A 21737-nucleotide genomic window follows, 5' to 3' on the forward strand; every position below is an offset into this window, starting at 1 on the left:
TTAGATAGGCAAATGACTAGTGTTTCTCAGTGGCTTAATAACAATTGTTTGTCTTTAAATCATACTAAAACTGTATCGATGTGTTTCACCTTAAGACAAAAACAACAAAAAGATTTTTTGATATATGATAATGAAAAGGAAATTGAGAAAGTTAGTGAGTTAGTGAGTTCAAATATTTAGGAGTGACTTTGGATTCTCAATTAAAATTTGATACGCACATAAAGAAATTATCCAAAACTATTAAAACTTAAACTGCTTTCGAATGATAAGACCTTGCATTTCACTGAAGGCTGCAAAGATGTATGTGCATGCTATGATTCTATCTCATATGTCATATTGTGCAACTGTATGGGGTCAAGCTTCTCAAACAACAATTAAACCTATAATGTCATTACATAAACAGGCATTAAAAGTGATGGATCAGAAATCAATGAGATGGCATCATTGTGAAATTCTAAAAAGATACAACTTGCTGAGATTTGATAATTTTATAAAGTTCTCTATCCTAAAGCTTGTCTTTAAGTGCGTAAATAATCTTGCACCAAAAATATTGTGCCAGTTTATTACAAAGCAGGAAAACAAAAGGAGTGACAACCAGGGGAGAAGTAAGTGGCAACTGTAGAATGCCAGTCTATAGAACATCTTTTGGTCAGTCATCTTTTACAGTTAAAGGTGTACGATTATGGAATTTATTACCTTCAGAAATTAAAACCCAAAATGAATTAAAAGTTTTAAATATAAATTTAAAGCAATGGTTTAAACAGAATCCAACCTGTGAACACTCTGTAAGTATTAGTTGATAAACAGATATAAAGATGGACTCATCATAAATGTAATTGCTCAAATCAGTATGTTGTTTTATGTATTTTATGTATTTACATTTTGTACTTTTTTGTTATAAAAGCCTAAGCAGGGACTGGGGTTGCAAATGAGCTTATGCTAGAAGCCTCTTATACAATACATCTGGTGCATTTTATGTAACAATGTTAAATAAACTATTAAAAATAAAAATAATTTTTTATAAAAAGGGAGTAGTAGCCTATATGTATGCAGACATTTTCCCCCTTGTAGGACACATTGTATGTGGTCTCAAATAAAAATGTTTACCTTGTTTATTTTATGATCACACACAGACAGTTTTGAATCATACTGTATAACATATCATTGGAATATTTATATGAATATAAAACGCTTAACGGAAACTTGTGGAATGGTTTTGTAACACCCGTTTTGAGTTGTACCACCCACTTTTTGTATAAGCCCCTCCCACTTGCGGTATAAGCCCCGCCTACTTACGGCTGGCTCCGGTCTGCAGAGGTACCCTTCTCAAAAAATCTCGTAATGCCACGCCCCCCGGTCAGGCACTCGCGCCCCCCTGCTCTAGATTACAATGACCTGGATGACTGAGACCCTACACAGAATATATGCTTTAATATTGCTCACTGAGGAGATGGGTGGAGAAATTGCTTCTGCTTTTGGTTAATATAGTTACTCTTAACCTGTTTAGCTCAAAACTTAAAACTTTTAGGTTCAGTTTTGGCCTTTTTTAATCAACAAAACGTACAAAGTGTGAAATGAGGAACTGTTAGCATGTTACTCCAGCACAGAAGATGGCGGTAATACAAGTCGAACAACAGCGCGCATGCGCAGTACAAATCGGCTGGGGGCGCGCATAGGCTTGTGACAAATCTGTTATGAGTGAATAGTTTTTCTAAGGAATAAAGTTTACCGACATAAACTACACACTGAAAACACCCGAACATGGGTACGTTAAGTATGAAATGCTTTATTTATTTTGTTATTATTGCTATATGATGTTTTGCGTGTATATTCAATAAATTACGAGATAGTTCATGGTAAGCTAGCTAGCATTAAACCAAGGTAGTTTTGTTTGTGAGCATTTAGCGCTAGCTTTTAACAGTTTTCTAGCTAGTTTATGTGCTATTTATCATACAGCTGTAACTAGCTAAACTGTTTCATTATTGTTTTCTTTTAGTTTGGTCAGCATTATTGCAGTTATTAATGTTAGCACATGCGCAGTAAAGTGAATGACGGCTCACTGTTATGGTGTGAGTTTGGCAGTTGGCAGATTTGGTAACAGTGTTCCGTACTGTTCAGTTTACTGTTTAGTTTTAAATTAATTCATCACAGATCAGCACAACTAATAATTTTTACTACAAATTGTGCATCCTCCTAAAATCCTCACGGATTGTATACACATTATACATACGTAAACAAAACTTGATAGTAAAGGTGAACTGTGTGCAAAAAGTGACTTTGCAGTAAGCATACAAGTTATTGAGTTTCATCTAGTTTACATTAAGCCAAACATTATCTTAACAATAGTTCTATAATAGTTTTCTCTCAATATCATTTATGAGTAAAAGATACTGAAAACTTCAGCTTGTTGTCACTGGGTCCCAAAGTCCCATAGAAGCATTGTGGTGGCTTTAGCTGGGAGGTATATGATTCATTACTGATCCAACAGTTTGGGAATATACTTTGAGTAAAACACTTTGACAATATTACAGTTTTCTTTATTGCCTTGCAAATTGTTCAGATGGGGTTATAAAAGCTCTAGAATTACACGGCACTACAAATCAGTTGTTAATTATAGACAAATTATTAGAGATAATACATACCTTTGTAATATGTAATATGTTGGAATAATTTCACAAGGTCATAATTTTGACCCTACTTGCAACTTATGAATCTGATGGAGGTCCATAATGTACATGGCTACCAAGAATATTTTCCCCCAGTGAAAAGTTTTTTTTTGTCTTTATTACTGAGGTGCAGTGTATATGTTTAGCATCCACTCAAGAGATGACCTTGTCCTGTACGGCCACTGGTACTGTCAATATGATCTTGAAACATTCGTATGACTCTTTAAATAGAAAACAGTGTTGCCAAATCTTTACTAAATGTATAGTTATGTACACCCTCTATTTGGCTAAAACTCTCTGGACACCTCTATCTGGACCCTGGACAAAATAGTGTAAATCAAGTTCAGAAACTTCTGTGACCTCCTATTGCTAAAAGGTGTGTAGAATTAAAATGCTATCAACCTGACACTAATAGATCCTAGGTAGTTAGGGAATAACCAGATTTTTTGGTGTGGGTGGGTTTTGTTTAATTTGTTTGACGATTCATCAACATACACAGTATGTTCTCGGAGTTCTCTGATTTCTTTCCAAAGTGCACACAGTGTATATTAAAAGCACAACAGATTATTTTACTTGAGTCAGCATTACTATTTTTACCTTGTAATTACATTGTTTTGGTGTGAAATAGGTGTTAGCTGAGAGAGTGTCAATGTAGCTACCTACACAAAGCCAATAGTTGACAATTTGTGTCTTGCAGCTTTCTCTGTTCCTTTGTCTTCTACGCGTCTGCTGGTGCCTCCACTACGTCTCATATCTGCCTTCATGTGGAGAGTGGTGCAGCAGCAGAAACTGGAGCATTACGATAAAGTGGAAGAGAACATCTTATTTATTACCAAGATATTTCCTGAGATTTTGAGCGAGAGGCAGAGGAGTGCTTTAATTATGGGTTTAAGAGCGAAGGTGAGATGTATGATGAAATTGTTTACCTCCTGAAGTGTAAGTTTATGGTACCAAAGCATCATTTTGACATTTCTCTTTACCTCTATCTCTTTAATAATGGTGGTACACCTTTTAAAAAAAATCACAGTTAAAAACTTTCATTAAATATTTTACTTTTCCTGACTAAATACTTATTTTTGGTCATCCTTTTACTTTAATTAGTTAATGTGGTTTTGACATTATTTACTGTTTAACTGGGTTATAAAATATTGTATGTTTTTTAACAGATGATCCTGGAAATGTGCAGAGATGATTTGCCAGCTGATTTAGAGACTGTCAAGGCATGTCTTAATTCTGCTGAGTCTGCTAATATGTCTAAGGTGAGACTGACTTAATGTTAATATCATTTTAGTCTTGTGAAACACAGCTTTTGGGTCTGACTTGAGTCATTAAAAAAGTCATTTAAGTAATTAAACAGTTTAAATGTATACATTTAGCAGACATTTTATAAAGACACTTAGCTGTATGAGTATGGGTTTATGTAGACAGCTCTACTTATTTAACTTTTTTGTCTTCTCAGACCACTGGTTCAGATGTGCAGGCTTTACAGGGCAGACTGTTACAGCTTGTTGTAAGCCTGCTTGAGGACCCAGTTAAAAAGCAGCATTTCTTTCAGGTAAGATCTTTTTAGACACTGTTAAAACTTGTTTTTGTAGAACCAGTGAAAACATACACAAATCTAATGGCTGTATTTAATCTCGGTTATCATTAAGTAACAAACCTGTTTGGACCACTCTTGGTGGCTGCTCACCATGGCTGCCTGCTAGCACCCCTTGCTGTTTCAGAGATACTTCAATGTCTGGCCATAACAATTTGACCCTTATCAAAGTCACTCAGGTCTTAATATTGCCCATCTACAGGGGTTGGACAATGAAACTGAAACACCTGGTTTTAGACCACAATAATTTATTAGTATGGTGTAGGGCCTCCTTTTGCGGCCAATACAGCGTCAATTCATCTTGGAAATGACATATACAAGTCCTGCACAGTGGTCAGAGGGATTTTAAGCCATTCTTCTTGCAGGATAGTGGCCAGGTCACTACGTGATGCTGGTGGAGGAAAACGTTTCCTGACTCGCTTCTCCAAAACACCCCAAAGTGGCTCAATAATATTTAGATCTGGTGACTGTGCAGGCCATGGGAGATGTTCAACTTCACTTTCATGTTCATCAAACCAATCTTTCACCAGTCTTGCTGTGTGTATTGGTGCATTGTCATCCTGATACACGGCACCGCCTTCAGGATACAATGTTTGAACCATTGGATGCACATGGTCCTCCAGAATGGTTCGGTAGTCCTTGGCAGTGACGCGCCCATCTAGCACAAGTATTGGGCCAAGGGAATGCCATGATATGGCAGCCCAAACCATCACTGATCCACCCTCATGCTTCACTCTGGGCATGCAACAGTCTGGGTGGTACGCTTCTTTGGGGCTTCTCCACACCGTAACTCTCCCGGATGTGGGGAAAACAGTAAAGGTGGACTCATCAGAGAACAATACATGTTTCACATTGTCCACAGCCCAAGATTTGCGCTCCTTGCACCATTGAAACCGACGTTTGGCATTGGCACGAGTGACCAAAGGTTTGGCTATAGCAGCCCGGCCGTGTATATTGACCCTGTGGAGCTCCCGACGGACAGTTCTGGTGGAAACAGGAGAGTTGAGGTGCACATTTAATTCTGCCGTGATTTGGGCAGCCGTGGTTTTATGTTTTTTGGATACAATCCGGGTTAGCACCCGAACATCCCTTTCAGACAGCTTCCTCTTGCGTCCACAGTTAATCCTGTTGGATGTGGTTTGTCCTTCTTGGTGGTATGCTGACATTACCCTGGATACCGTGGCTCTTGATACATCACAAAGACTTGCTGTCTTGGTCACAGATGCGCCAGCGAGACGTGCACCAACAATTTGTCCTCTTTTGAACTCTGGTATGTCACCCATAATGTTGTGTGCATTGCAATATTTTGAGCAAAACTGTGCTCTTACCCTGCTAATTGAACCTTCACACTCTGCTCTTACTGGTGCAATGTGCAATTAATGAAGATTGGCCACCAGACTGGTCCAATTTAGCCATGAAACCTCCCACACTAAAATGACAGGTGTTTCAGTTTCATTGTCCAACCCCTGTATCTATTGCACTCAATTTGTACTACCATCAGCACAAAATTGTATTTCCCCCTGACTGTGCCATGCACAACTTTTACATTGTTCTGTGCACATTTTTGGTATGGTGTAATGTTTTATTTGCAGACAAGGAGACTAAATGTAAATAAGTATAAGTGAGTATTGTAAATATAAAAGAAATTCTGCAATTTACTACAATTCTGTTTTGACTCTAGGGCATGAATATTGAATTTGTTGACATCACGAGTAACATGTTGTGCACATGTTTCTTCAGGAGGTGTTCCCAGTTGAGTACGGTCCCGAATTTGACAAATCGATTGAAGTTCTGGTGAGGTATTTTCTATCCAGGTTGGAACAGCTTCTGCCAGTACCGAACTTTGAACAGGTATTGTGGTTATACTCTTTAGGTATTCCCACACACATACTTCAAAATCTTGTGAGAAGCATTCTTAAACGAATGGCTGTTGTTCTAGCTAAAAAGATCATATATAGAGGCCACTCTATTTTAATACTGTTTGTTTTAGAAGTGGGATGTCTGACAGGCTCATTGTCAGGTGGGTGTGTACTGTATGTGACCAGTATAAGGGGAAATATTCTATACCACTAGACTGCTAGAGCTAACGGGGTACACCCAGTCGACTTAAACCTGTCTCTGGTTATTACCAACCTCCAATTTGGAATTTTTGTTACAGACAGATACAGTAAACAAGTGTTTATAAATGAGAAACAAAACTATTTAAATGCTTCAAACATGCAGAATGGCTTTCAAAGAAAACTGTATTCATAATATTTTTATTATTATGTTTTTTAGGCTGCTCAGTGGCTGGATACTGAATCCTCATGTTGGGAGGATTTGGTTCAGGTTAATTGGTATCCTGACAACCTGCTTCCCTTGTGGAAAAGTGACTATTGTGGAATCTTGGAGGCAAATGGTAAGTCATTATGTATATTAAGTATATTAAATCCAAAAATTACTTCTCTATTATGACATCTATCTCCAATCAGTGTTGGTACTAGCTTTATTATAAATTGTTTTTAGCTGCATAGTATCTTCTATGAATTGCCTTAAAACTTATCAGTTGACTAGCTGGGGTTTTTATGCTGGCTAACATATTAATCAAAACGGTGTACCAATCAGGTGGAAAACTTTTATTTTAGAAGCCTGATTCCACACATCAGTAATAGCAAGTGCATTCTAACCTACATTAATCAAGGACTTCTGAATGATATGGATTGTGCACAAGGCCTTTTTAACAAGGTTATCTGTTCTGTTTGCTGCACAGTTCTGTGTTTGCATAGAATAAATACCCCTGTAGCATAGGGCTGGGCGATATATCGATATTTTAAAAATATCGATATATTTTCATACGCGATATAAGATAAGACAATATCGCATATATCGATATAAATGTTGCGTTCCAGTTAGATCCGACAGTTCGTCTTTCTCTTCTCCCAGTTTGTCTCTGCACATGTTCACCTGCCCCGCCCCTCTCCCTCACTGAACACAACTCCCCCCTCCCCACCGCTTCACCAGTAATTCCTGCAGGCAGCGATAGCATGGAGACGGATAAAGACATGACAGAAGCTATCGAAGAGGAGCTGTTTACTAAAAAGAAAAATAATGACTCTTTTTGTAATTATTTGGAGATGGTTCGAATTCAAAGTGTCAGATGAGCAGCAGAATAATGTATTCTGTAGAGAATGCCGAAAACAAGTCCAGACAAAAGGTTCCAGCTCCGTGTACCTTCATTCGTTTTTCACTTCAAATCCCAAAGTTAAAAAACAAGAAAACGAGTCGTTATTCGTTTCAAAAACCAACACAAGCGCATGCACGCGCTGACATGCACGTATTTACTTCACATTAAGTGTTGAGAAAGTAATAATAACGTAGCGGTGCGTCTCCTGTTGTTCTGACTCGTGTGTTTGTATATGTGATGTGCAGATATTTGCTCTATCTGTAAATACAAACATTATGGGGATTTCTGTACTGGATGTTGTACGTGGTCGTGTTAGTTTATACTGGACGATCGCCCGACGTCCGACACGTCATTTATTTATTTATCTTCTATTATAGTATTTCTTGTTGTCGGCCAATAAACAACCAAACATTATTAAATTGCATGAACTAACTCTGCAGTAAACAAGGAGCAAACAGCAATTAAACAGCAAATAAAGCTGTTAAATAATAATAAAGTGCATGAAGAAGAACGCTGATTAAAATGCATTAAATGTTGTAATAGTTACACAGTAACATGAACGATTAGTTCTGCCTGTATTACAGAACTGAGTTCTATACAGTAAAAGAAAATATTAATGTAAATGTTAATGTTGTGGCGACATATACATAAAATAATGTATAAAGTCCAAACATGGGGGGGTGGGGGGTTAACGAGGGGTTTACTTTAACGGGGTTTTACTTTTAATGTAACACAAGCTCAGCCGGAAACCGTGTCATTCCGACATCTTCCCTACACACTCGCTCCCTGCGCCCTATAGTACACTTAACATTCTTAAAGGGCCAGACAATATATTTGTAATTCACGTTAGACAACAGGAGATGCCTTAGAAAACAACTTTTTTTTTTCTTAGAATAGCTCTTTTTTTTTTTTTTAAGCAAAAATAATTCTTGTGTGAAGCTTCCCCAGCATGAATATTAATAAAAGTGCCTGTAAAAAAATTGGAACATGTAGCTTTGTCTCAGAAGTGTCTTTTTGTTATTACCTTATGGAATAAAAAAATATCGAGATATATATCGTATATCGCCATTCAGAAAAAAATATCGAGATATAATTTTTGATCCATATCGCCCAGCCCTACTGTAGCATATCAGTTTCTGACTCATCTGTCATCACAGTCACAGTCATTCAGACCATTTTCCTCTTGATAATCTGATGTAAACATGAACTGACGTATTTGGCCTATGTTTGTATGATTGTATGCATTGCATTTCTTGCATATGACTGACTGATAGGATATTTACATGTACATAATTGTTTAGGTATTCCTAATAAAATAGTTGGTGAGTGTGTACAAGTATAATGGTGGTGCAATTATTCACTTAATGTAATAATATAAAAAAAAAGATCAATTGTTTGTGAATGTAAGCAATTAATATTTTAAACTTTATTACTAAAATCCACAAGTTAATACTATTTTTAAATATTGTATAAAATGACAATATATTTGTAAATCCAGTAAGAATTGTTACCAGTCTGCTTCATAGGGACATGTACAGTGTATCACGAAAGTGAGTACACCCCTCACATTTCTGCAAATATTTCATTATATCTTTTCATGGGACAACACTATAGACATGAAACTTGGATATAACTTAGAGTAGTCAGTGTACAGCTTGTATAGCAGTGTAGATTTACTGTCTTCTGAAAATAACTCAACACACAGCCATTAATGTCTAAATAGCTGGCAACATAAGTGAGTACACCCCACAGTGAACATGTCCAAATTGTGCCCAAATGTGTCGTTGTCCCTCCCTGGTGCCATGTGTCAAGGTCCCAGGTGTAAATGGGGAGCAGGGCTGTTAAATTTGGTGTTTTGGGTACAATTCTCTCATACGGGCCACTGGATATTCAACATGGCACCTCATGGCAAAGAACTCTCTGAGGATGTGAGAAATAGAATTGTTGCTCTCCACAAAGATGGCCTGGGCTATAAGAAGATTGCTAACACCCTGAAACTGAGCTACAGCATGGTGGCCAAGGTCATACAGCGGTTTTCCAGGACAGGTTCCACTCGGAACAGGCTTCGCCAGGGTCGACCAAAGAAGTTGAGTCCACGTGTTCGGCGTCATATCCAGAGGTTGGCTTTAAAAAATAGACACATGAGTGCTGCCAGCATTGCTGCAGAGGTTGAAGACGTGGGAGGTCAGCCTGTCAGTGCTCAGACCATACGCCGCACACTGCATCAACTCGGTCTGCATGGTCGTCATCCCAGAAGGAAGCTGACGCACAAGAAAGCCAGCAAACAGTTTGCTGAAGACAAGCAGTCCAAGAACATGGATTACTGGAATGCCCTGTGGTCTGACGAGACCAAGATAAACTTGTTTGGCTCAGATGGTGTCCAGCATGTGTGGCGGCGCCCTGGTGAGAAGTACCAAGACAACTGTATCTTGCCTACAGTCAAGCATGGTGGTGGTAGCATCATGGTCTTGGGCTGCATGAGTGTTGCTGGCACTGGGGAGCTGCAGTTCATTGAGGGAAACATGAATTCCAACATGTACTGTGACATTCTGAAACAGAGCATGATCCCCTCCCTTCGAAAACTGGGCCTCATGGCAGTTTTCCAACAGGATAACGACCCCAAACACAACCTCCAAGATGACAACTGCCTTGCTGAGGAAGCTGAAGGTAAAGGTGATGGACTAAACCCAATTGAGCACCTGTGGCGCATCCTCAAGTGGAAGGTGGAGGAGTTTAAGGTGTCTAACATCCACCAGCTCCGTGATGTCATCACGGAGGAGTGGAAGAGGATTCCAGTAGCAACCTGTGCAGCTCTGGTGAATTCCATGCCCAGGAGGGTTAAGGCAGTGATAATAATGGTGGTTACACAAAATATTGACACTTTGGGCACAATTTGGACATGTTCACTGTGGGGTGTACTCACTTATGTTGCCAGCCATTTAGACATTAATGGCTGTGTGTTGAGTTATTTTCAGAAGACAGTAAATCTACACTGCTATACAAGTTGTACACTGACTACTCTAAGTTATATCCAAGTTTCATGTCTATAGTGTTGTCCCATGAAAAGATATAATGAAATATTTGCAGAAATGTGAGGGGTGTACTCACTTTCGTGATACACTGTATGTGATTGCAGTATTAGGATTTCAATTATTTATGCAGGGACAGTGGTAGCCTAGTGGGTAGAGCTTAGGGCTATTAATTAAAAGGTTGAGAGTTTGAATCCCAGCTCTGCCATGCAGCCACTGTTGGACCCTTGAGCAAGGCCCTTAACCCTCTCAGCTCCAGGGGCAACATACGATGAATGACCCTGCGCTCTGACCCCAGCTTCCAAAACAAGTTGGGATATGCGAAGAAAGAATTTCATTGTACTGTATGTCTGTATGTGTATATATGACAAATAAAGGCGTTCTATTATATTCTTCTATTCTAGGTATGATGGGTGTCAAACATTACCAAAATCCTCAGGACTTGGGCATGATCCTCCCTCATGGTCACTCTGTGTTAGAACTTTGTTATTACTCTTTGTGCATTAGAGTGGCTTTCCTCCAGATACTCTGGTTTTCTTCCATGTCCCCCAAAAATATTTAGAAGGTGGATTGGCTCCTCTAAATTGCTTATAGGTTTAAATAAATGACTGGTTGAGTAAGTGAAGCCCTACAGTGAACTGGTGTTCTGCAATGTAGTTTTCCTGCTCCCCGCTCAATGTGTGGCATTAAACCCATCACAACCCTAATCAGAATAAAGCTGTTATTCAAGAATTAATTTGGGCATATCATGATGCCCCTTAATGCTCAGCTTTAGTTGAAGCATAGCGTAACCGGTATGTATTAAACACTTTCTCTGAATCTGTTCTGTTCTCAGTGCTCTCATCTGTAGTGGAGGACAGGATCATCTCCTCTCTATCACTCGCTCTCTTGGCTAATGTGGACTCACCCATTGTGGATCAGACTGATAACCTCCTGCTCAGCTTGGAAACAATCTCCCAGGATTTGAACCTGGAGAGTGGGACAGGGATTTCAGTCTTTGATGTCTTTACTAGTAACCAGGATGTGAACAAGGAGAACGAGACTGTTGTACATCATCATGACATCTTCACCACAGATCAAACAGATGATCAGAATGAGACTGAGCTGGCTGAGGAGTTTGTATCAGCTCAGTCCAACATCTTAGAAAAAAAGGATTTGAGCGAGAGAATGAATGAAAGTTCTTTTTGTGATACTGCAGTTCAGACGCTGAAAACCTCTCAGCATGAACGTGAAACAGAAGTGGAGGATGTTAGGCCTGAAGCAAGCACACTGGGCTCTGAAATAAATGCAGATCCAGGTCACAGTGGGGACGGAGCTGATAAACAAGCTGATGAAAGCACAGCACCTGAGGCCAAGAGTGGACAAAGACTCAAAGTGATTGTTCCTAAACATCTGGTACCTGTAGTTAAACAAATCAGTCTGCCCTCAGTGTTGCTAACACGCTGCACCAGCAGTGAAACAGTGCCACTCAAGTGAGTGTTATTTCTTTTTCCAAATATGATTACACCATTATCATGGATTTTTCGTGCTAAAGACAACATTTGTAATCTGGTGTTTAAATATTTTGTTTTCTGACAGAGCTGTTCCTGCCAAAAACACAGTCCGTTTGCGTAACACAAGTCTTTCAGGTATGAAATGTTTACATGTTGGATTAATGTGTGTTATGACCAGTTTCTCCACACTTTACAATAATTAAATTCCCATATGACTTTAGTGTAGGGTACGAAAAATAAAACTGTTTGGTATGGTGGGTCCTAAGCTTTTCTTTTGAGTGTTCCAGTACAACTCGCAAAATGGGTTTTAAACTATTAAATAGACCTGCTAGCAACAGCAAGAACAAACATTTTAATAATAACAATATGGTGAGCATTAACGGTGAGTCACATAAGTTCACACTACACGACTTTTAAGGTGTTCAGATGGCTGTACAGTTCACACTACACAACTGGATCTCTTGTAATCGGGAGTCTTTTAAGTCATTGTGGTTTTCACACTACACAAGTGATCGGCGATAGGGGGACACAAACTACACAATCTATAACCAGGAGGAATCACAGATGAGTCTGTCTGGTCTCCCAAATTATGTAAATGCACGTCATCAAGAAGTGAGCGATCAAAGTTGTTTGTGCGCTGATATGCAGCCTAAAAGCAGGTAGGAAAAATAAATGCATCTCAGGGCTCTAGACTAACTTTTTGCACTGGTTGCACTGGTGCGCCTAACTTTTTTTCTTAGGTGCACCAGCACAAAAGTTAGTTGCACCCTAATTTTCAACTGCATTGCATTTAACACCTTAGTTTTACAGGTTCACTTGTTTTTTCGCTGTCCATATAGGCAATATTGACTTGTAAATGATTAAATAACAGTCTGGTCAACATGGCCTCGTCTGTTGATGTTTGTTGCTGTCTGCCGCTGAAAGGCAGTGGGGAGAGGGGACCCATGGGCAGTGCATTTACTGCGGCATGTAATGTGTTTTATAGATGCATTGTGCTTTTCATCCTTTCAATTCAAAATGTATTAGAACCAGTCACAAATACAATTTTGACGGCCATGGTTTTCCCATGCTCTTTACAGTTAATTATAGTATTATAGTCTCATTATAGTACACTATTATAAAAATTATAACAATAATAATAGAGTATATCTATTCATGTATGTATGTATGTATATATATATATATATATATATATATATATATATATATATATATATATATACAGTGTATCACAAAAGTGAGTACACCCCTCACATTTCTGCAGATATTTAAGTATATCTTTTCATGGGACAACACTGACAAAATGACACTTTGACACAATGAAAAGTAGTCTGTGTGCAGCTTATATAACAGTGTAAATTTATTCTTCCCTCAAAATAACTCAATATACAGCCATTAATGTCTAAACCACTGGCAACAAAAGTGAGTACACCCCTAAGAGACTACACCCCTAAATGTCCAAATTGAGCACTGCTTGTCATTTTCCCTCCAAAATGTCATGTGATTTGTTAGTGTTACTAGGTCTCAGGTGTGCATAGGGAGCAGCTGTGTTCAATTTAGTAGTACAGCTCTCACACTCTCTCATACTGGTCACTGAAAGTTCCAACATGGCACCTCATGGCAAAGAACTCTCTGAGGATCTTAAAAGACGAATTGTTGCGCTACATGAAGATGGCCAAGGCTACAAGAAGATTGCCAACACCCTGAAAGTGAGCTGCAGCACAGTGGCCAAGATCATCCAGCGTTTTAAAAGAGCAGGGTCCACTCAGAAAAGACCTTGCGTCGGTCGTCCAAAGAAGCTGAGTGCACGTGCTCAGCGTCACATCCAACTGCTGTCTTTGAAAGATAGGCGCAGGAGTGCTGTCAGCATTGCTGCAGAGATTGAAAAGGTGGGGGGTCAGCCTGTCAGTGCTCAGACCATACGCCGCACACTACATCAAATTGGTCTGCATGGCTGTCACCCCAGAAGGAAGCCTCTTCTGAAGTCTCTACACAAGAAATCCCGCAAACAGTTTGCTGAAGACATGTCAACAAAGGACAGGGATTACTGGAACCATGTCCTATGGTCTGATGAGACCAAGATTAATTTGTTTGGTTCAGATGGTCTCAAGCATGTGTGGCGGCAATCAGGTGAGGAGTACAAAGATAAGTGTGTCATGCCTACAGTCAAGCATGGTGGTGGGAATGCCATGGTCTGGGGCTGCATGAGTGCAGCAGGTGTTGGGGAGTTACATTTCATTGAGGGACACATGAACTCCAATATGTACTGTGAAATACTGAAGCAGAGCATGATCCCCTCCCTCCGGAAACTGGGTCGCAGGGCAGTGTTCCAGCATGATAATGACCCCAAACACACCTCTAAGACGACCACTGCTTTATTGAAGAGGCTGAGGGTAAAGGTGATGGACTGGCCAAGCATGTCTCCAGACCTAAACCCAATAGAACATCTTTGGGGCATCCTCAAGCGACCAGCAGAGGAGCGCAAAGTCTCGAATATCCGCCAGCTCCGTGATGTCGTCATGGAGGAGTGGAAAAGCATTCCAGTGGCAACCTGTGAAGCTCTGGTAAACTCCATGCCCAGGAGAGTTAAGGCAGTTCTGGGAAATAATGGTGGCCACACAAAATATTGACACTTCAGGAACTTTCACTAAGGGGTGTACTCACTTTTGTTGCCGGTGGTTTAGACATTAATGGCTGTATATTGAGTTTTTTTGAGGGAAGAATAAATTTACACTGTTATATAAGCTGCACACAGACTACTTTTCATTGTGTCAAAGTGTCATTTTGTCAGTGTTGTCCCATGAAAAGATATACTTAAATATCTGCAGAAATGTGAGGGGTGTACTCACTTTTGTGATACACTGTATATATATATATATATATTTTTTTTTTGTGTGTGTGTGTGTGTGTGTGTGTGTGTGTGTATGGGGCTCTAGTGTTAGAGTGTAATCTTAAATAAAGTGCATTATATTATCGGCTTTACTGGATCTTTTACACAGATTCCCAAAATCGATTGCGGTGCACTCACTGTGTATTTTGATTACATGTATTCTAACACTTCACTGTCTTTTAGTTATTTGTATATTTTACTTAACGAAAATATTATTGTGTTTTTACTTTCGCTATCGTCGCACTTAACCGCTAGCATTAGCCTATTGCTACTAGAGGGTCGGCTCACCACTGTTACGGGTCTCTTGCTGTGTGGTGATGAATGTGTGGGAATAAAAGCACACGACAAGGTAGACTTCACTGTAACGGTTTAGTCAGGACTTCAGTAAACGTTACAACACTTTAAACTGCCTAGCTCCAGAAACCGAACTTTTATACTTTGGCCGTCCGGCGAGTCTCATATACAAAACTAAACTAACTGAACGTCCGGTGCTGCATTCTGATTGGTTGAGCTGAATGTCGCTCACATATCACCGATACAATATTGTCCCGCCCTTCACTGTCTCTGATTGGTTTAGACCATGATATGGGCCTAATGTGTGTCTGTTGTTGAACCACGGGAAGACTTTCAGAGTAGCGGAGACTTTTTTCCCCTTGAACTGCTGGTCGCACCGGTGCGACCTGAGATTTTTTTTAGTCGCACCATTGAGAAATTAGGTCGCATGTGCGACCTCTAGAGCCCTGCATCTGGCTGAAGGAGTGGGCCAGCAGGGATCATCTGTTCTGCAGAGAGAGTTGGAAATTGCAGTGCAGTGTTGATATCATGGTTTGGCGTGGCTGACAAGTCACAAATACTGTAAAGCTTGTGTGTGCCAATGTATTCTGATAGAAACTACATTATGCCCCTGTGTCACACATTTACACTCCTCCCCTGGGTTTTCCTTCTGTAAACCCAAATATTCCGATATATCATTTGGGTCTTAGTCTCAGCTACTTTTCTGAAACTAAAGAAACCCCCCCCCCCCCCCCACACACACACCAAATATATTTAGTGGAAAAATGTTTTTAGCTTTTGTATGTTTAATTATTATTTGTCTAGCTAAGTTTTTTGATAGTTTTTGTCTTTTTGTACTCTTTGTCTAGGCAATACAAGAATACAGACAAGAAGGCAGACAAGATTGCACAAAGAAAGACCTGCTAGTACAGGAAACTACAAATGCGTGACCTGTAACCTAAGTTTTAAAACACACTTCCAGGCTTCTATACACAAACGTAGATGGCATACAAATTTTATGTACTCCTGCCCTAAATGTGATAAGAGTTTCAAATCAATGAAGGCTTGGACAAGACACCGCTCAGAGCACAAAGAGGAAAAGCCTCAGCAGTGTACTGACTGTGGAGAACAATGTCCAAGCCTGCAAGCTTTAGTAGCTCACTCTAAGATCCATAACCACGTGGTAAGCCAAGATGTGCAGAGCCCAGAAAAAGCCACTCCTCCTCAGAAGCGCTGCCCAGGAGAGTGCCGGTTTTGCGGCAAAACGTTCACTCCAATCGAGCTGAGGAACCATCTGAAAACACACCCGGAGTTCCGACCTCACCAGTGCGATCACTGTGGAAAGTGTTTCGCTAACTTGGGCAACTTGTTGGCTCATATCTCAAACCACACAGGAGAAAAACCTCACAGCTGCTTACACTGTGGCAAGAAATTCTTCAGCAAGGCACTACTAAAGGCACACATGAAGACTCATTCATCCCATCCATCATACTGCTGCTCTTACTGCGGTAAATGCTTCCAAAATGCCGGGAATCTCAACATCCACTTGAGGATCCACACTGGTGAGAAACCGTACCAGTGTATGGAGTGCGGAAAGGCTTTCAGCTCGGCCGGCCAACTACAGGTTCACAAGCGCTGCCACACTGGAGAAAAGCCGTACCAGTGTGAAGTCTGCGGGAGAGGCTTTGTCGTGTCGAGTCATCGCACAATACACATGAGGTCACATACTGGGTTTAAACCGTATGCGTGTGAAATCTGCGGAAAGACTTTTGCGAGGAAAAACTGCTGGAATGATCATCTGTACAGTCACACGGATGCTAAACCGTTTTCATGCTCCCTCTGCACAAAGAGCTTTACACGCCGTACTCATTTAAAAAGACACATGGAGAGCCACAGTAGTAAAAATGGTCACGGTGGTGATAATGCTGAAAGTGCTGATCCTGCTGAGGTTGGTGATAATGGTGATAATGGCCATATTTTTGACCAAGGCGATGTTGTTTAGAATTTGCATATGTTTCAAATGTTACAATATTTAGTACTTTAATAAGTATGTATGGATCCTGTAGGGTCTAGTTTTGCAGTGGCATTTTGACTCTAGAATTGTGTTTTCCTTTTGGCTGCTTCTGTATTTAGAGGTCCCCACACCGGATCATTCTGGTCTGCATACGGCCCTTCCTGACACAACCCTGCTTATTTTTTTTCCATGCTAGGGAGCGACACTGAGAGTGCACTAGCACTCCCTCAGACATAGTGAATTATATCTGTGTAGATGCCAGACTGGCTGATAGCACCTAATTCTTCCTCCTTAAGTATAAACTGGTCATTCTGTGTGCATTTTGCATGTTGTGTCTGTGTGGGTTTCCTCTTTGAGCTCCACTTTCCTCCCTCAGTCTAAATACATGTAAGTTAGGTCAGTTGGAGATACATAATTGCCTGTGTTTGATATTGAACTTGAACTGAGGAACCATTTGTAATCTATAACTACCTGTCCTGTCATGAATGTCACCAAAGTGTAAAACAAATCAATTTGTGTAAACAAATAATGTTAAAGTGTTTTGAAACATTCCACAATAAGCAGGTCAATTGGTAACAGGTGAGGAAATCAAGATTTATAAAAGGAGAATCCCCCAGAAGCTCAGTCTGTACAAACAAGCATGGGTCATAGCTCACCACTGTGTTCTGAGCTTCATCAGAGAATTGTCAATCGGCTCAAAAACATTTCTGCTTATCGAATCTCAGCTCTGCCATCCGGCTGGCCTGGGCGACCACATGAACAACGATGGCTGTTGTTCACTGGGTGGGAAGAGCCCGACCAGGGTTCCTCATAACTGGTGCAATTACGACTTCTGCTGGCTGATTGATGGCGCTCGTGCAGAGTTGGGGAATAATGCTGATCAGGGTGTGGCTCTCCATGCGCAAGGCTGATCCGCATATGAACTCGCCTCATGCAGGTGAAAAGATGCAGTCGGTACTGCACACATGCTGGAGGGGGTTTGTGTCAGTTGTGAGGCACCTCAGTCAGCAGTGGAGGGTAGTATCGGTAGAGGTGAAGCGTAACGCAATCAGGGTAATTGGATACGACTAAAAAACGTAGAAAAAGAGAGAAATTTTTTTTTTGCTCACAGTTAAGCACCTGAAGTCTCGTATTAAGCAAGAATGGATAAAATTTCCCTTTGTAAAACTACAGCAATTAGTGTTCTTAGTTCCCAAACTGTTACAAGGTCTCATAAATAGAAAAGGTGATGAAACACAGTGCTAAACATGCTTTTGTCTCAACTATTTTAGAGTGTGTTGCAGGCATCAGATTCTAAATGTATTTATATTTACATTTATATTCACTACAATGATCAGTATAAACACACATCAATGCCAAATGGGTAAATAGGCAAATGTCACGAGTTGTGGTGTATGTTGAGATCCCCTGATTGGTTCTTAATGTGTCTTTTAATAATTTGTTTGCTTTTGTATTACAATAGTATTTTGTAAGTGAAATCAAAATAAAAAACGCTGTTTAATTAAAAGCATTTGTTGTCTGTTTTCTTTTGGACTATATCAAATTATTTCAAATTATACTATTGGTTATTAGAAGAACATTTAGCTCCCTATAGTCAGTCATTGAATTAGCTGCGGAATTGTTATAATCGTCAAGTGACTGAAGCTCTGATCTGTAGTGAATGGGCAGCTGCGGACCGGGAACACCCCACAGGAGCTGCAGTTTTGGAGATGCTCTGTTGTCTAGCCATCACAATTTGGCCCTTGTCAAACTTGCTCAAATCCTTACGCTCGCCCATTTTTCCTGCTTCTAACACATCAACTTTGAGGATAAAATATTGACTTGGTGCCTAATATATCCCAGCCACGAACAGGTGCCGTGATGAAGAGATAATCAGTGTTATTCAACTCACCTGTCAGTGGTCATAATGTTATGCCTGGTCGGTGTATGTATGGACAAAATTATTGGGACATTCCTTCCCATTTTTGAATTCATGTATTTCAGACAAAACAATTGTTAACAGGTGTAATAAATCAATTATTTGAATGATTATAATGGTATATTAATTATATAATTATATCTGGGGTTTTTCTATAACTGGATTACAGTGTAAGCTCACAGTGTATGTGTACAGTTACAGATGATAGCTTGTCACTAAATGTGTGTTTATCTGCCTCTTGTCTTTTATCAGTTTTATCAGTTTCTCATTGCAAAATGCTGCTGACTTTCAATTTGTGGTTAAAGCACTATAGTCCTGTCAGCATTGAGATTTGGTTTAAACATCCTGACAACAATGCTGCACTTGATACACTCATACCAGTACAATACACACTACTATTGTATTATTATTTTTAGTGTTTATGCAGTTTTGAGCAATGTCTACCACCAAATCTGGTCAAAGGGGGTTTAATGGCACTGACGGATTAGGTAAAGGTGGGTGACAACGTGTACAGAGCAACTGATGGCTTACAGTTAGGAACTGTTTACCCATATGGTTGGTGGAGCTTAAATGGCCAATTCATGTATGTACAATATACTGTAAGTCAAGCTAATAAGTAAGTAGAGTAGGGAGTCCATCTGTTTCTCTGCATGCTTTGTTAGCCCCCTTTCATGCTGTTCTTCAATGGTCAGGACCACCACAGAGCAGGTATTATTTAGGTGGTGGATGATTCTCGGCACTGCAGTGACACTGACATGGTGGTGGTGTGTTAGTGTATGTTTTGCTGGTATGAGTGGATCAGACACAGCAGCACTGCTGGAGTTTTTAAATACCGTGTCCACTCACTGTCCACTCTATTAGACACTCCTACCTAGTTGGTCCACCTTGTAGATCTAAAGTCAGAGACGATCGCTAATCTATTGCTGCTGTTTGAGTTGGTCATCTTTTAGACCTTCATTAGTGGTCACAGGACGCTGCCCACGGGGCACTGTTGGCTGGATATATTTTTGGTTGGTGGACTATTCTCAGTCCAGCAGGGACAGTGAGGTGTTTAAAAACTCCATCAGCGCTGCTGTGTCTGATTCACTCATACCAGCACAACACACACTAACACACCACCACCATGTCAGTGTCACTGCAGTGCTGAGAATGATCCACCACCTAAATAATACCTGCTCTGTGGTGGTCCAATGGGGGTCCTGACCACTGAAGAACAGCATGAAAAGGGACTAACAAAGCATGGAGCTGATAAAATGGACAGTGAGCGTAGAAACAAGGAGGTGGTTTTAATGTTATGGCTGATCAGTGTATATCACAATATATATGGATAAAAACAATATATTTGTATAAATTATTGTATGTATTAGATGTGTGTGAACAAAAAGTGGGTATTGTAGTATTGGTTGTGACGTAATTTTACATAATTATGTAAACATATTTGATTTTAACATGGTAAATAAAAATTAAAAGAATTATAAAATAAAAAATATATTACATTTACTGTAATAATAAATAAAGTAATGAAGTGTTGGATGGTCTGATGAGTGGCGTCACTTCCTGACACTGTGTGATCCTTAACAGCTGGACTGAACAACAGTGCTGGAGTAACTGAGGTAACTACGCGTTTATTACTATATATATTACATTTTAAAAAGACGAGATCAGTAACTGAATATGTTAATGCGCATAATATTAGTGCAGCTGATATATGTTTATAAATGTTTTGTTGCTGGCTATGCTAACTGAGATTTTTTATTAGCTTGTTTTGTAGTAGCCTTTCCAGCTGTATTATTTGTTTTCCTACCAGGGTTACGCAAGTCCCGCCTCTTACGTTGGGATTGGCTGGAGTACCTGTGCTTTCCTACTAGAATTGGCTAATATCGTATACACGAGCCTGTTAGCCAATCATTGTGAAGTGGTAGGAACAAGTCAAACTATGGGTGTGAAAAAAAGTCTAGTTGGCTGGTAATGCATGATTTAGACTTATGACTTATGGTGCGGGAAAGATGCATCTTATTTCACATGCTGTTATTTTATGTTCAGATTATATATTTTTCTTGGGTTTGAATATGATATTTATACAATAGAGGTCATACGTTTACATAATTGTAATGGACATATACACCTATCAGCCGCAACGTTAAAACCACCTCCTTGTTTCTACACACTTTGTTGTTCTACAATTACTGACTGTAGTCCATCTGTTTCTCTACATACCTTTCACCCTGTTCTTCAGTGGTCAGGACCCCCACAGGACCACCACAGAGCAGGTATTATTTAGGTGGTGGATCATTCTCAGCACTGCAGTGACAATGACATGGTGGTGGTGTGTTAGTGTGTGTTGTGCTGGTATGAGTGGATCAGACAAGTTTTTAAATACTGTGTCCACTCACTGTCCACTCTTTTAGACACACCAACACCTAGTTGGTTCACCTTGTAGATCGCTCATCTATTGCTGCTGTTTGAGTCGGTCTTCTAGACTTTCATCAGTGGTCACAGGACGCTGCCCACGGGATGCTGTTGGCTGGATATTTTTGGTTGGTTGACTATTCTCAGTCCAGCAGTGACAGTGAGGTGTTTAAAAACTCCAGCAGCGCTGCTGTGTCTGTTCCACTCATACCAGCACAACACACAGTAACACACCACCACCATGTCAGTGTCACTGCAGTGCTGGGAATGATCCACCACTCAAAT

The 21737-nt window shown here is 40.0% G+C and overlaps 1 protein-coding gene across 1 annotated transcript; it reads left to right on the forward strand.

Annotated features, from left to right (window-relative positions):
- The first annotated feature begins 1692 nt into the window (after positions 1-1692).
- LOC134324714 (zinc finger protein 3-like) lies at positions 1693-18632 on the forward strand. Its single transcript, XM_063006646.1, has 9 exons — positions 1693-1765; positions 3364-3566; positions 3833-3925; positions 4126-4221; positions 6004-6114; positions 6541-6661; positions 11291-11927; positions 12034-12083; positions 15981-18632. Exons 1-9 carry the CDS (start codon positions 1762-1764, stop codon positions 17111-17113), a joined length of 2448 nt encoding a protein of 815 aa, XP_062862716.1. The 5' UTR covers positions 1693-1761; the 3' UTR covers positions 17114-18632.
- Positions 18633-21737: the final 3105 nt, after the last annotated feature.

Source organism: Trichomycterus rosablanca, chromosome 1 (genome assembly GCF_030014385.1).
Source record: "Trichomycterus rosablanca isolate fTriRos1 chromosome 1, fTriRos1.hap1, whole genome shotgun sequence".
In the NCBI taxonomy this organism is placed as follows: domain Eukaryota; kingdom Metazoa; phylum Chordata; class Actinopteri; order Siluriformes; family Trichomycteridae; genus Trichomycterus; species Trichomycterus rosablanca.

Excerpts from the sequence above, each read along its gene's own strand:
- LOC134324714 (XM_063006646.1), top strand. Across the intron at positions 4,222-6,003 it reads AAAAGCAGCATTTCTTTCAG|GAGGTGTTCCCAGTTGAGTA; the intron begins GTAAGATCTTTT and ends ATGTTTCTTCAG. Across the intron at positions 11,928-12,033 it reads AGTGAAACAGTGCCACTCAA|AGCTGTTCCTGCCAAAAACA; the intron begins GTGAGTGTTATT and ends GTTTTCTGACAG.